This window comes from Monodelphis domestica, chromosome 6 (genome assembly GCF_027887165.1).
Source record: "Monodelphis domestica isolate mMonDom1 chromosome 6, mMonDom1.pri, whole genome shotgun sequence".
NCBI lineage: Eukaryota > Metazoa > Chordata > Mammalia > Didelphimorphia > Didelphidae > Monodelphis > Monodelphis domestica.
This window is the reverse complement of record NC_077232.1, coordinates 189,606,248-189,620,772: the sequence shown is the minus strand read 5'-3', so window position 1 is coordinate 189,620,772 and position 14,525 is coordinate 189,606,248. Positions and strand designations below refer to the sequence as shown.

Below are 14,525 nucleotides of genomic sequence, written 5' to 3'. Positions count from 1 at the left end.
ATTCCCAATTATTCAAATACCCAAGTCAATTGGGTTTTATAGAGATTTTAATTAACAATACAATGAGTAATCAAAGAAAGAGAGAGAGAGAGTAAGAAAGGAATAAGTATGAAGGGCCTCAAGCCAATATGACCTAGACCTGAGTCTTAAGAGAGAAATCAGTCAGTTTTTTAACACTCACCACAAGGTCTGTCTAAACAAGGATTCTAGTGACACTAGGCCAGCTCCATCTCAGCTGACTTCACCAGAGAGCTTTCCAGCCAGATACTGTTCCAAAGGGCCTCTCTTCAGAGTCTCCAGAGGGACAGAGTCCCCTTAGAGGAGCTCCAGCGAGACCTCCTTAGAGATTGTCCTCCAAAAGCTTCCCTTCTCCAGAGCCTCTCTCAAGAGATTCTTCCCAAGCGATCCTCATCAGAGATCCTCCAAAAGGATTTCTCCAAAAGGATATCTCTCAAGAGATTCTGCTTTTTCTTATATAGGGGTTTTTCTCCCATGTCACCTCCCCTAAGTCCCTATATCTACCAATCACTGTAGATGTTTTCCAAAAGACAGCCCATTTTGAATTCACATCTGAGTAGATTAATCTCTTTAGTAAGAGAGAAAAAAAATGCTGCTGTGTCGACTAATTTCATTAAGAGAAAACCTCTGAGTAAGTTTTCACCTTTTAGGTCTAAGTAGTTTACAAGTTGCCCCACCTTTATAGGCACTTAGCATCCCATTGTATCAATTCTAAAAACAGGCCTGGCTCAAAGAACTCCTTGCCTTATTATAAGCATGGGTCCAAGTACTTTCATTGTTTAGCAAGGAGTTTTCTCTCCTAAAGCAGTCTTAAGTACGGTTGGAGTAGAGGTCCTCCCATTTCTGATCCTGGCGAGTTCTCACATCAAAATGGGGAATGTTTCTCAGTAGGGAATTTGTTCCAATTAAGAATTCCCCGATGGGGAAATTTTTAACATTCACAAGTCTGAGAGATTTCAAGATTTACACAAGTAAATGCTTTCCTTTCCAATTCTCCTTCAAATGGATATGGTTATCTTTTAGCATGTTCTTGATTCTTTTAAACTCTTACTTCCTTAGTAACAACTCTAAAATAGAAGGGCAAGGGCTTAGGCAAATGAGTTAAGTGACTTATCTAGTGGCACATAGCTAGGAAGTGTCTGAAGCCACATTTGAATTTGAATCCTCTCAACTCCAGACCTGGAGCTCTATCTGCCTAGCTGCCACCTAGTATGCGCTTTAGCATCTTTCTTCTCTTCATGTGAAACTGAGCACAATAAAGCATGCCAGGAAAGGTGCATTTATGATCATGTGAGTGAATGGGTTTCAATGATGACTGACTGTAGTTTTCACCAACAGGTGTTCCACTTGGTTCTGTCATCACTCGAGTGGCTGCTCGTGACAGAGATTCAAGCCCTGCTCTTGTCTTCAGTTTCTCCAATGGTGGTAATCCTGGAGCCAGATTTGCTATTGACCACAACACTGGAGCAGTGATGTTGGTGAAGCCATTGGATTATGAAGGAAGACATGAATATAAGCTACTGGTTGAAGTTTCAGACTCTGTGCATCACACAGAAAAAATGCTCATGGTCTATGTCATGGATGTCAATGACAATCCCCCGCTCTTTTCCCAAGATTTCTATCAGGTAATGAGATTACAGTCCTATGGATGCTCTGGCCCAATTTCAGGAATGCAGGGAGCAAGCCAAAGCCTCCATTGCTAAAGGATGGCTTAGGCAAGCACCATTCAGTAACACCTTATGGTTTGAGTATTTAATATTCTATAAGTGAAAGAAGTATTATTAATATGACGATTGCTGGAATTGAATATATTTATTTAATTTCCTTCTCATGCAATGCCTATACCAACTTCATTGCCCAAGTCTAGGGCTCATCCAGAAATGATAGGGATTAATTTTGATACTACCCATTTTTCAGTAAAATGCCTAATGTTTGCCAGGATACTAACAGGTTTTCCCTTCACTTCAACATTAAGACTTTAGTTTTTGTTAATTGAGGACAGTTGTGTCATCTGCTATTCATTCAGACTTTGCATCCTTAAAAATGCTGGAGTGAGGAGAATCTTTCTCAGCATGTTTTGTGAATGTTGTAGATAGTTTATTGCAGAAGCAACTAATTATGAACATAATTTACTGGATGACCCATAGAGTGATGTTTGATTTTTCAAACATTTTCAGGAATAGGGACAATGGCAGATTAAATTTGCCACTTCAGAATGGCCCCCAGGACTCTTCCATGCCATAAATGCATAGTGCAAGTTTAAAGGCAGCATAGGAAGAAAGTTCAGCTTTTTCCCTGAGGAGCCGGTGTTTTGGGGGTGAGAAGTGTGTGTGTGTGTGTGTGAGTGTGTGAGAGAGGGGGGGGGAGAGAAAATATGAGAATTTTCTCTCACCTATGGAGATATTTTGGAATGAAAACAGGTCAAAATGAAATCTCAGAAAGATGAAGTTAATAATGCAAAGCTGACCCCAAGCCTTCAAACTTTTCTGTCTATATCTTTTTAATATCTCAACTTAGCAAAACTATTTCAGCTTAAGGGAATCAGTGGGAGAAGCCTGTCCAAAGAAAGGCACAGGATTATGTTTCCTCAGCAAAAACACTTTAGTTATCATCTTATGCCTGGGAAAATAACTTTGGCCCATAAGCAAATGATGGACCTTCTTAATCTTTTGTTTCTCTTTTGGATACAGGTCACATTGCCTGAAATAACACCTATAGGATCTCTCATCTTGACTGTGTTAGCCACAGATCAGGATACAGGAAATAATGGGGAGATATCCTACAAAATCCTTTCTACTGGTGAAGGATTTTCAATTGATCCCCAGAATGGTAAGTTGTTTTCAGGACCTGCAAATTCATCAATTTCTGTCAGATTAGGAAATGGAAAACCCCTCTTTCAAATTCTTCTTGGCCAGCATTCGCTGTATTAAGGCCACAAAATTTCTGTTAATCCAGAAGTCCAGGATGCCAGTTCTAGTGCTGTCTTTTTCTCCTGCACTTTAGCCATACCTGTGAGAGAATAGCAGAATGGTGAGTCGATCAGAAGTACACAAAGGCTCAGGGTACTCAAGACAGTAACACTGTTTGCTCAAAAAAACCCCAAGTATAATTCCAGCAAACTTTTCAGGCTGTTGCAGCAAAACTCAGCTGGGGTTGAATTATAACACCAAGAGAACTGGTTTAGTGCTGAAACATGAAGGTTTCTAGAGACTTTGTTTATCTTCAGGCCAGATATAAAGTATTAGGCATGGACTCTTTAATGTGATAAAATTGAAAGATCATTGACTCAGGAGTCCAAGGTTTGGGGTTTAAATCCAGCCTCTGACATTTATTACCTTTGTAGGTAAGTCACCTATGCTCTCTGGTTTTCAGTTTTCCCATACATAAAAAATGAAAGGGATAAATGATGAAGTCTCAAATGTCCCTTCCAAAGATAAGCCATTCTTCTTCTTTTGTACCACTGAAGAAGGTGATGATGTTGATGATATAGATGATGATGATGATGGCAAACAGAAATCTTTTGTAACGTATTTTGGCTGATGTGATTCCTGCCAATGTTTTACATATCATTTCTCGGTCCCACATGCCTTTGTGGTCATGGGAAACTTTGTAGTTATTGATTGAAAACTGGTATAGTTAAAACTTTATCTAGATGATGAAACTGAAAATTGTGAATGAATACTTGAAACTGAGTTGTATAAGATATCATTTTCTCCAACAAACTCCTCCCTTGGGGGAAATAAAAAGCCCACAGAAAATCATCATATGGCTTGCCTACCTCAAAACCTTTATATAAGTGAAATATTATTAAAATTAATATAAATTGATAATTTTAAGGGGAAAAGAAACCACAAAAGACTGCATGCAGCCTGAGCAATGGCATTTCCAGACAACCAACCCCAGTCTTGGGGGTGAGGAAAGAGGAGGAAGCCAGTTTCAGGTAGAGGGACACATCGAGTCTTTTTGTGTTTCATTTTATTTTTAACAACCAGCTGATGAACACTAAATTCCTGCCCCACCTCGCACTGCCTCCCGACTCTTCCACTTGATGGAGAAAGTAACTTTCCATCTTCTTTGTCCTCATACAAAGCTCAGGATCCACATTGATCTTCCTGATATTCTGTACCCAGAACAGGTACACTCTATAAATTGGCATCCATACACAATTGAATGATCCCTGATTCTGCAAAATATAAACCTCTTAAAACGTTTTAATTCTATTCCATTATTAATGAAACTGTGATGGAAATGAACACTATTTTTAACCTGAATAAATTTTCTCTTCCTATACCATTTGTTGATGGGACTTCTATGTCTAGGTCATTTGTTACCTATTTTTAGCCACAATGAGGCACAAGAAGCATATTGTACTGGCCTAGGAACAATCATATAAATAAACTTTCATATCAACCTGAAGGGAAAAGTTTTAGGAAATGGACAATAGCATCCTTTAGAGAATTATTTTCAGCATTGTTTTCTTATGTTACAGCACTAGTTCCTGTAGTTTTCATAAATTATTTCCATGTTGGCATGTTTTATATGCAGGCATTATCTAAGACCTTTTGCCAAGCTATGTGAGATGCCATTTAGCTTCTCCGAAACTGACCTGGACCACAAGTTTAGCTTTGAACTATGGAACTATACTAATTATACAACTAACTAACTATACAAAATTTAACAGAGAGTTTTTATTAATGGTGGGAGAAGGGTGGGAAAAATGTCTGTTTCTGGAGTCAGAAGACCTGGGTTCAAATTTGGCCTCTGATGCTTGATGCTTAGATTCCTGAGGAACCTTGAACAAGTCATTTTTCCTCCCCAGGTCTCAGTTTCCTCATCTGTAAAATCAAAGGGTCAGACTAAGTGATCTCTGGGGTTTCTTCTAATTCCACATCAATGACTGATCCTAACTGCACATAAGTCATTATCCAGAGAATTTCTATCCATTCAGTATTATAAATAATACATCAGAGGCTCTGGAACCAGATCTTAGAATAAAATTATTTCACAGCCAGAAAGAACATTAGAAATCATCTAATCCAACCCCTTGCTTTTAGTAGGTGAGACCCAGAGAAATAAAAGAATTACTTAAGGTCAATCATACAGCTAAACAGTTCTTTTTTCTTGATGCCCCAGACTTCTCATGAAATGTTCCAGTGAATTCTGGCCACTTGAGTGAGAGAAATTAGCTAAACACAGTAGACTAGGAGCAGGAGCACATACGAATGTAATCTGGTACTTTAAGGCTTGCTGATGAATATTGTTCTTCCCTTTTTAGATAAGAGGGCTTTGAGGGACTGGGAAGTCAAATAACCTGCTTGGAATAATACATCTGATGTCAGAGACAGAATTCAAACTCAGTTCTCCTAATTACTAGTCTGATGTTCTATCTGCTATGCCCTCTCCTCTTTTGTTGAAATCTCTGTATGTGTAAGTTATTGATTGGATACATTTTTTAATGTTTTAAGAGAGCTCCAGGATAGTAAAGTAGCACAGTGGATAGAGTACCAGACCTGGAATCAGGAGGACCTGGGTTCAAATTTGGCCTCATACACTCCTACCTCTGTGATCTTGGGAAAATCACTTAATTCCAATTACTTGGGCCTTGCCACTCTTCTGTCCTATGGTTAATACTAAGACAATATTAATTCCTAACACAGTAAGAATTTCGAAGAGAGAAAGGCAGAGAGAGAGCAAGAGCTCCCTTCTTTATAAATAAGTACAGATGTGCCCCAGGGTACAGAAACAAATACAAATTGACTTTATAGGCAATCTTCAAGAATATATGTCTATAGTATACAGATAATATAATTATATATGCACATATGAACATATATGTTCAGTTATGCCCAACTCTTCATGACTTCTTTTGAGGTTTTCTTGGCAAAGATAGTGGAGTGGTTTGCCATTTCCTTTACTAGATCATTTTTCTGATGAGGAAACTGAGGCAAACTCAGTGACTTGCCTTTGATTACCCCACTAGTATGTGCTTGAGGACAGATTTGAATGAAAAAAGATGAGGCTTCCTGATACTAGCCCTGTACTCTGAACACTGAGCTACCTCACACACACATATGCACTTGTATATGTACATACACATATACCCAAATATATACATACATACATAATCAGACTTTTACACAGAAATACACATAATGAGTCTAATTTGTGTACTTCAAAAAATAACAATTGAATCACCATTTGTTCAATATGTTTGTGAACAGTTAATGGTGAACATATAGCATCTAAAGTGGTGCTATAATATAATTCTTTCTCAGTAAATATTTATATTAAATGAAAATTTTGTTGAATAGATACCTTGGATCTAAAGTCACAGAAGTCATGTTGATGGTTCTTATTTTTCAGGCTCAATATTTACTGTCAAACCTGTCCTGCTTCTGAACAAAACATCAACAATTCAGCTTCTTGTGGAAGCCAAAGATGGTGGAATCCCTGGTTTGACAGCCCTTACTTTGGTGGAAATAGAAATTCAAGATGTAAATAACCATGCCCCACAGTTTACCATGGATCACTACAACATCACTGTGAGTGAAGATGCTGTCATTGGGACCACCCTGCTCACATTTTCAGCTGTTGACCATGACTGGACTAATGAAAACATACATATTGAGTATTCAATCATCAGCAGTAATTTGCAAAACATTTTCCTTGTGGAAACTCATGTGATTCCCTCAGGATCCCCTTATAAGCGAGTTGGTCATCTTGTGCTGAGTCACCCTTTAGATAGAGAAACTATGCCTTGTCATGAACTCATCATTCTAGCTTCTGATCATGGTCATGCCCCTCTGAATTCTACAGCCACCATATTAATAGATGTACTTGATGCCAATGATAATCCACCAATATTCAGCTCTCTGGAATACCATGCCCATGTCAAGGAAAGCCTACCTGTTGGTAGTCAAATTGTTGTGGTCTCAGCAAAAGACCAAGACATTGGAGCCAATTCCGAAGTTGTCTACACCATCATCTCAGGAAATGAGAGAGGATATTTCTGCATAGATGGGGAAACAGGAGCTATAGATCTGATGAAGCCCTTGGATTATGAGGATACGATCATGTTCACTTTAACTGTCCAGGCCTCCAATAGAGGAACAGATAATGTTGCTTTCTCCACAGTGTCTATCAGTGTTCTGGATGACAATGATCATGCCCCCCAGTTCCTGTTCTCAAGTTTGAACTGTGTTGTCCCTGAAAATCTGCCTAATTTCTCTGTTATGTGTACAGCACATGCTTTGGATTTTGATACAGGTCCTTATGGACACCTAACGTATTCCATTCAATCATCCTGTTTGATAGATCATGGGATCCCCCATGACCTGTTTTTTATTGATCATTTAACAGGGGATATCTATGCCAAAAAAATCCTAGACTATGAAAGTGAAAATAAACATTGTTTCATTGTTCAGGCAGAAGACAAAGGTGAGGCGAAAGCCACTTTGATGGTCCAAGTGGATGTTGAAGGAATTGATGAATATGAACCTATTTTCACACAAGACCACTATTTCTTTAGTCTTCCAGAGAGTCATCATGTGAGACAGGTTATTGGCAAAGTAGAAGCATCTGATGCTGATGCTGGTGTTGATGGACTTGTGCTTTATACCCTTGCAAATCCATCGATATTCTTTTCCATTAATAAAACTAGTGGACATGTGTATTGGATTGGAGAGCCTCCCTTTATGGGAAACAATGTCAAGAAAGATAACATTATTGAAATGAAAATAATAGCACACAGTCCCAAGGTGGATTCAAAGTCCTCTTCCTGCACCATATTTGTAAACATGTCCTCTTCCTCTCAAGGAGGCCACTATGCACTGTCTGCTAACAGCCTTTCAATCAGCCTCACAGCCTCCATTGTCATATTCCTGCTCTTGATCATCAGCTTTGTTGCCCTGATTTTAAGAAATAAACAAAAAGACATGGCGAATTCCTGTGGGGGGAAAAATGTATCCTCCTCATCACCTAGTCATTTGAGCCTGTCTAGTGATCCCAGCATCCTCAAGGACTCTCAGAAAGCTCCAGATGTGGGTAATGGCATTCTACCCATGGGTTCCATGTCTGAGTGGTTGAATTTAGTAGATATGAGAGAGAAGAAGGATATGGTGAATCCATGCAGGCATTCAGACTCAAGTGGCCACTGCTCAGTGGAAGGAGATACTGCTGAGGATGAGGAAATCAAGAGGATCAATGAATACCCCTGCCGAAAGGGCTCTGGCTCAGTGCTGAGTGACCGTGGATCTCGGGTGCCAGATTCTGGAATCCCCAGAGACTCTGACCAGCTGTCTTGCCTATCTGGAGAAACAGATGTAGTGATCACCACTGAAACCTTAGAGAGCAGTTACACCCTTGAAAGTATAGGAGAAAGGTGTGATACTATTTATGCTCAAAACAAAGTACTATCCCAGACACTCCACAAGATTGAGATGAAAGAGAAAACCCTCATGGAAGATACTAGAAGAGATTATATCTTTATTTCAAATGATCAGGACTCAAGGTATGGATCTCTTACAACTTTAGAAGCTTCCTCTAGGGATCCAAGAAGCAGCTATGACTGGGATTACCTCCTCAACTGGGAGCCCCAGTTTCAGCCTCTTTCTTCTGTCTTCAATGATATTGCAAAACTGAAAGATGAACACTTGCAGGTTCCTGGCTTACCACAGGGGAAGAAATCTTTTGTTTTCCCTCCACCTTTGATCACATCAGTAGCACAGCCTGGCATAAAGGCAGTGCCCCCTCGAATGCCAAGCCTCTCAACAGGTAAAGGATTCAAGAAATACCCGCGTTCTCCCCTTCACCAGCATCTTCACTATCCACCAGCAGCTATGACCCCCAGTTTTTCTCCATCTCTCTCCCTGCTAACCGTGCAATCTCCTGCTATGTCTCCCCTATTGCCAGATGCTGGGTTGTTAGGAACATGCCTTGTTAGGACAGCCCATGGACCCAGGGCAGAAGAAGAAGTCCGGCTGTGAAACCTTGGCATTGAGCCCCAGGATACCTAGAGTTGAGAAGGAGTAAAGAAAGCAAAACAAAAGAAAAAATGACACATTTACAATCAAACTCCTCAGGGGCTGTTTTATTCATAACTGAGAGAATGTGGTCTATTTCAAACTGAATTTGGGTGGCTCTCCTTTTTATCCTCTAAACTCTCTCCCAGACTGATTGAGAAACTGCCTGGTGCCTGACCCTTGTCTTAACCTGCCATTACCCTTACCTTCTAAATAAACAGCTCATACTTTCTATTTTGAGGTCTAAGAAGTTCAGACGTTCTAGTTCAGAAGACAAAATGGTCTCATGGATATGAATGACCTGCAAATAATTTTTAAGTGCTCTATGGTGCACTGTGATCTCACTAAAATACCTTTCTTCTTCAAAACACATGAGGCAAGAACATATCAGAGTTGCTTTTGGTCAGAGTCACCATAGAAATGGTGCATCTTGGGGAAATGGACTATCTCTGACATCTTATTTCACATCAAGATGATTGGCACCTGAAGACCCACTTCTGGATCTGCCTTCCCTTTCAACTCTCCATTCCAGCTCACTCAATTTTAGAGCCAAACAATGACAGTAGAAATGACAGGCACTATCATCTCTAGGGAGAAGAGTGGAAACAAAAAGAATGGAATTAGCCATCATTCTATGCCAAAAAAGAAGAGTGTTTCCCAGTTGCTTTTGTCTGATTAAACAAACCAAGCATATCTTTCTTGGTAGGGGTCCAAGAGTGATGCTTTCCTAAACCACTGGGTTAAACCTCTCACATGATAAACTTCCTTGGACTTCTTTCCAAAGAGATTAGAGTACATTTTCTTTATTCTTTTTCCTTTTCTTTTCTTGCTTCTTATGACAGGACACATGTATAGATGTGAAACTTTGAAGATTAATTTATGGAAACTCATTTTATTTTCTCCTAGACACTGCAGTTACTTGTGGTAAACAGAGAACAAATAATTTATGCACTGTGTTAACAGTGGCAAATTATGTAGATAAAAACAAACTAGAGTGATGGAATTAGCTATTCATATAATTTCCTAGTTAGAATGATTTAATGGTATTTTTTAAAATTAAGATTTTTGTATAAATTTTTTCTACTAAAAGTTTAAAATGAGCTACAAAAGCATACTTTCTGTTTTCTCATGGTATAATCTAATTACCATTTGCTTTGTTTGAACTTGCATTCAGTGATGCAATCAAGTACTTTGGCTTTGTTTAGATGGACTATAGGCATAGCATATGGTGTTGGATTATTGGCATATTCTGCCCTTTGATTGTCTCATTTTCAATACTGTTTCACAGGATCAAGCAGAGAACTTAGAATTCCTTTAAATGGAAGGGGAACTTCTTTAGATCAATTCCCTCATTTTATATATGTGAAAAGGGAGACCCAAGGAGAGCTATATGCAATGATTCTGGTGCCTAGGTAGGGCAACAATATGAAAACTACCTTCAAATGAACTCACTGAGACAGATTTAGTCAATGAAGAGGGAGGCCTAAGACCATGGGACACCAGGTTTTATGGTGGGAGAAAATCCAAGACAGTATCCTATGAGGAAAAGTCATAATACCTTGGGATACCCCAAACCACTGCTGGGAAAGACATTATTGAAGGAAGTTGAAAGACAGTACTGAACCAGAGAATATCTCACCTGGGATGTGACTTCCAGGAGTGTGAAGACAGATTCTTTTGTAGCTTTCTATTTGAATTGATTATTCATGATGACTGGATGCTAAGGTTGGTTCTTTCTGCTTGCTAAAAGAACATAAATACTATCAGTACTCTGGGACAAAGTTCCAGTTGCCCCCACCTAGTTGCAATTCAACCTCTAAAAGGGAAATCACTTGCCCAAAGGCAACAGTACTATTTGATTCTAGAACTAGGATTAAAATCTGCACAATTCCTGGTTCCTAGTCCAGAATTTTTCCCTCTGTGCCACTTAGATTTCTTTTGATCTCTCACAGCCAGAAATAAACACTATTCTTCTGAGAGTATCACCTCTCTAGCTTACTACTTTTCTGGGGTGAGCCTGTGGGGAAGAAGAAGTCTGTTGGACCACATGGCAGTTCTTGGAATCATAAAATAAACATTTACAAGAGTCATGAGGTGACTCCCTTCAAAGCTGACCCATAGAATTAGTCATGTTTCTGTGTCTTATTCTTTCACTGATATTTGTGGAAGCAGGAGTCTATAGGCAAGGCTACATAGAGAAAATGAATATACTGTGAGTTCTGATCTTTGTTCCACTAAAATAGTTATCTATACCATGTCCGTTTTCCTCCCCTACAAAATGTTCCTCACAGCAATCCTGAGAGATAGGTGCTATATATATTTTTATTCTCATTTTAAAGATGAGGAAATGGGCTCAGGTAGAGAAATAAAGTAATATTCATAGTGACACAGCCAGTAAGGGTCAGAAGTAGTCTTGGAGCCCAAGCCTCAACCTCATGACCTATTCACAGTTAGTACTGTTGAAGGGACACTTATTTCTGTCTACTAAAAAGCACTACTAAGAATATGATGATAATTTGTAGGGGAGGAAAGAGTAAATTTATACATTTTGACCAACAGCATTAATGTTCCATGCAGATATTAGCAAATTCAATTAAGAGAATGAATCATTTCAAATAGTTTGGGGTGGAGAGGCAACTAGGTAGTTCAGTGGATAGAACTCTAGACCCAGAGATAGGAGGTTCTACATTCAGATCAGCTCTTAGACACTTTTACCTATGTGACCCTGGACAAGCCACTTAGCCCTCCCCCACTCCCCACCCCATTGCCTAACCCTTTCTGCTCTTCTGCCTTAAAACCAGTACTTAGTATTGATTCTAAGATGGAAAATAAGGGTTAAAAAATCTGTGAAAGCCCATCATGATTGACCTAACACTTCATGTAAAGGATGGATTAGTGTCCTGAGTTGTCAACATTTGATGGAATCACAAAATAAATGCTATAGGTCATCAAAAATGGAGTTCTTATGCTGAGGTCCAAGGATGAGGTCCAAGAAAATTTATATCTTTATTTTCACTAATCTCTAACTGAAATTTAGCATTTCCCTCAATTATGAATTTTTTAAAATCTTGAGAAGGTTGATGCTTAGGATTACTAGTGTGCCAAAGAGGATCCTGGATTAGACCTAGTCCAAGTATAAAGTCCAAATTCTGATCCAAGAGGCAGTCAGACCTTCCTAAGTCAGGATTGCTTTTCAATCATCCTTGACATAAAAAGGTTTTTTCTAGGGAAGGAGATTCTACCACCATTCCCTGGCACATTTACAGTATCTAATCTCCCATTGATTCCTTTCAAAGTTTTGCTGGAGCCTGCCAAAAGCAGGGTGGGGGTGGTGTTTCTTGTCTAAATTCATTATTATGGAAGTTCTCTTTGACCACATACTCTACTTGTAGAAGGAAGCATTGTTTGCCCTTTGTCATGCTGATAGTATTAACATTTCTTTTCCTCATGTCTGTACAGTTGTTCTCAAAACTCATCCACAAATTGTATGCTTGCTCATCTAAGCGCTTTCTTTTGTGATTTATTACTCATGCTGGATATGAGTCTGCAGGGTTTTTTTTTTTAAGATATTTTGTAAGAGTCTAAGATGCTCGTCATTTCGAGTCACTTGTTACCGAGTTCCAGTGGGGATTTTTTTTTAATTGATAGCTTTCCTAATGCCCTATCAAATACCAAGAGCCACACTGACCAACACATTGCTGCTTCAAGTGTGGTTGAGGTTAAAAATGTGAATATGTGATTTAAGTGTCTGCAATAAATCATGTGTCAGCCTTTTCAACTGGGGTCTTTTTCTTTTCCTAAGTAAACAATATAATTTGTAAAGTTTTCAAGTTTAATATTAACTTACCTCATCTGTTCTGGGTTACTTTGCCGATCTGCACACCGGTTTTAGCACTTTGGAGGGGGTACAGAACTTGTTAGTGGAAAATCATATTAAGCCCCAAATTCATGAGCTATAAAATAAAAGACAGTTGTCTCTGGTGGAATTTTGGCTGCCTGAAGTTCTGGACTTGCTTGTTGGCAGCCTGAGAAATCCTGGTGCAAATCAGGACCAAATGGATATCAAAATTCCATATCCTAGCAGTCATCGGCAACCTGGCATCCAAGCAGATTCCTGGGCAAAGAAAGAAGAAGAAACCTGGGCTCTTTACCTTAAGGGAGTTGATAATTTAGCAGTTATTAAAAAATATTTTAAAATTTACCATAAACCACTGGTTACCTATATGTACATATATTTAATATATAATACATCTTTAGTTGAAGACAGGAGGTCTTCCTAAGAATGTTCCCCTTCAATTTTAGACTCATTTACTGTGCATTCCAGGGATATTTCTTTTGGTGAAGCTTCAATCACTACTTTAAAGATTTCTTATTTGCAGTCAAGCACGAGTCTTTTCCATCACTTTCTTTCTCTTGCTATTGTTACACAGACCTTTATATGAAGTAAAAAGGGATGTAATACCCACAAGAATCTTTTCCCCTTCTTCCTTACTACACTCTACTTCACATGCTGCCTCCCATTCCCATAAAGACCCAAAATTGTATGGGCAGTCCTGTCTTCCTAGTCAAAAAGAATGAATCTGCTGAAATGTTTTGGAGAAATGTGAATGTATAAGATGGTCTATTTGTTTTAACTAAAGAGATTTGAAATGAAACACAATTTCTACAACAAAGAGACTGAGAACCATTGATTGCTAAAGCTTCTTACATTCAACCAACTCTCCACCCCCCCCACCCTACCCCATGACTGCTTGGTATGGCCATCCTTGAAGTTTATACTCTACTTTAGAGGGTCAAGAAGAATGAGAAGGACCCACTGAGGAAATAGAAGGATATTTCAAAGAGACAAGCTGTAGATGTCCATGAAAACACAGGGAAGGAAAACTTGTAAGAGGGAGGGAGAAAATATTTAAGTGTCACTAATGGACATCTGGTTTTGTTGAACCATTTGTTGAACCATTCAACCAAAAGTTGAACCTTTAAGTTCAACTTTTTATTCTAGGATAATCACCTTATATTCCAATTCTTTAGTTTCTTCCCCATTCTCACTTCTCTAATTCCTAACAAGTCTCCTCTTAACTACCAGTTCAGTGTTGTTTAAAACTCTAACTTAAACTTTGCTCACAGTGGACTTAGTCTGGTCATAAAGAGTGGAAAAGCACCTATTTAATTCTTTCATTTTCTGGAATTAATAGCATTGTTCTTATTAATAGCAAAGTTCGTTTTCCCTGCTCATATTCAGCTGTTCTCTCACTCCTATCCTCCACAAATTGTCATGTATTTACTGTGGTTAGCTATTTCTATGCTGTGTTACAACTCCTTTGAAGAATATAAACTTGAGAGCAGGAATTTTTGTTTGTTTTGTCTTATTCCCCCTGGGCTTGTACATTGTAGGCATTTAATACTTATTAAATAAATTCATTAAATAAATATTCATTTGCTTGAATGCAGGGTGGATATTCATGGATGTACATGTGTATGACACAG

At 38.8% G+C, this 14,525-nt stretch overlaps 1 protein-coding gene across 1 annotated transcript in view; it reads left to right on the top strand.

The window, feature by feature from the left end:
* DCHS2 (dachsous cadherin-related 2) overlaps positions 1–12,816 on the top strand; it is a 361,472-nt gene extending 348,656 nt beyond the window's left edge. Inside the window, exons 18-20 of the mRNA XM_016423164.2 lie at positions 1,357–1,643; positions 2,709–2,847; positions 6,382–12,816. Of these exons, the coding sequence (XP_016278650.2) occupies positions 1,357–1,643; positions 2,709–2,847; positions 6,382–9,002 (3,047 nt within the window). The 3' untranslated portion in view covers positions 9,003–12,816. The remainder of the gene's footprint in view (positions 1–1,356; positions 1,644–2,708; positions 2,848–6,381) is intronic.
* The last annotated feature ends 1,709 nt before the right edge of the window (positions 12,817–14,525 follow it).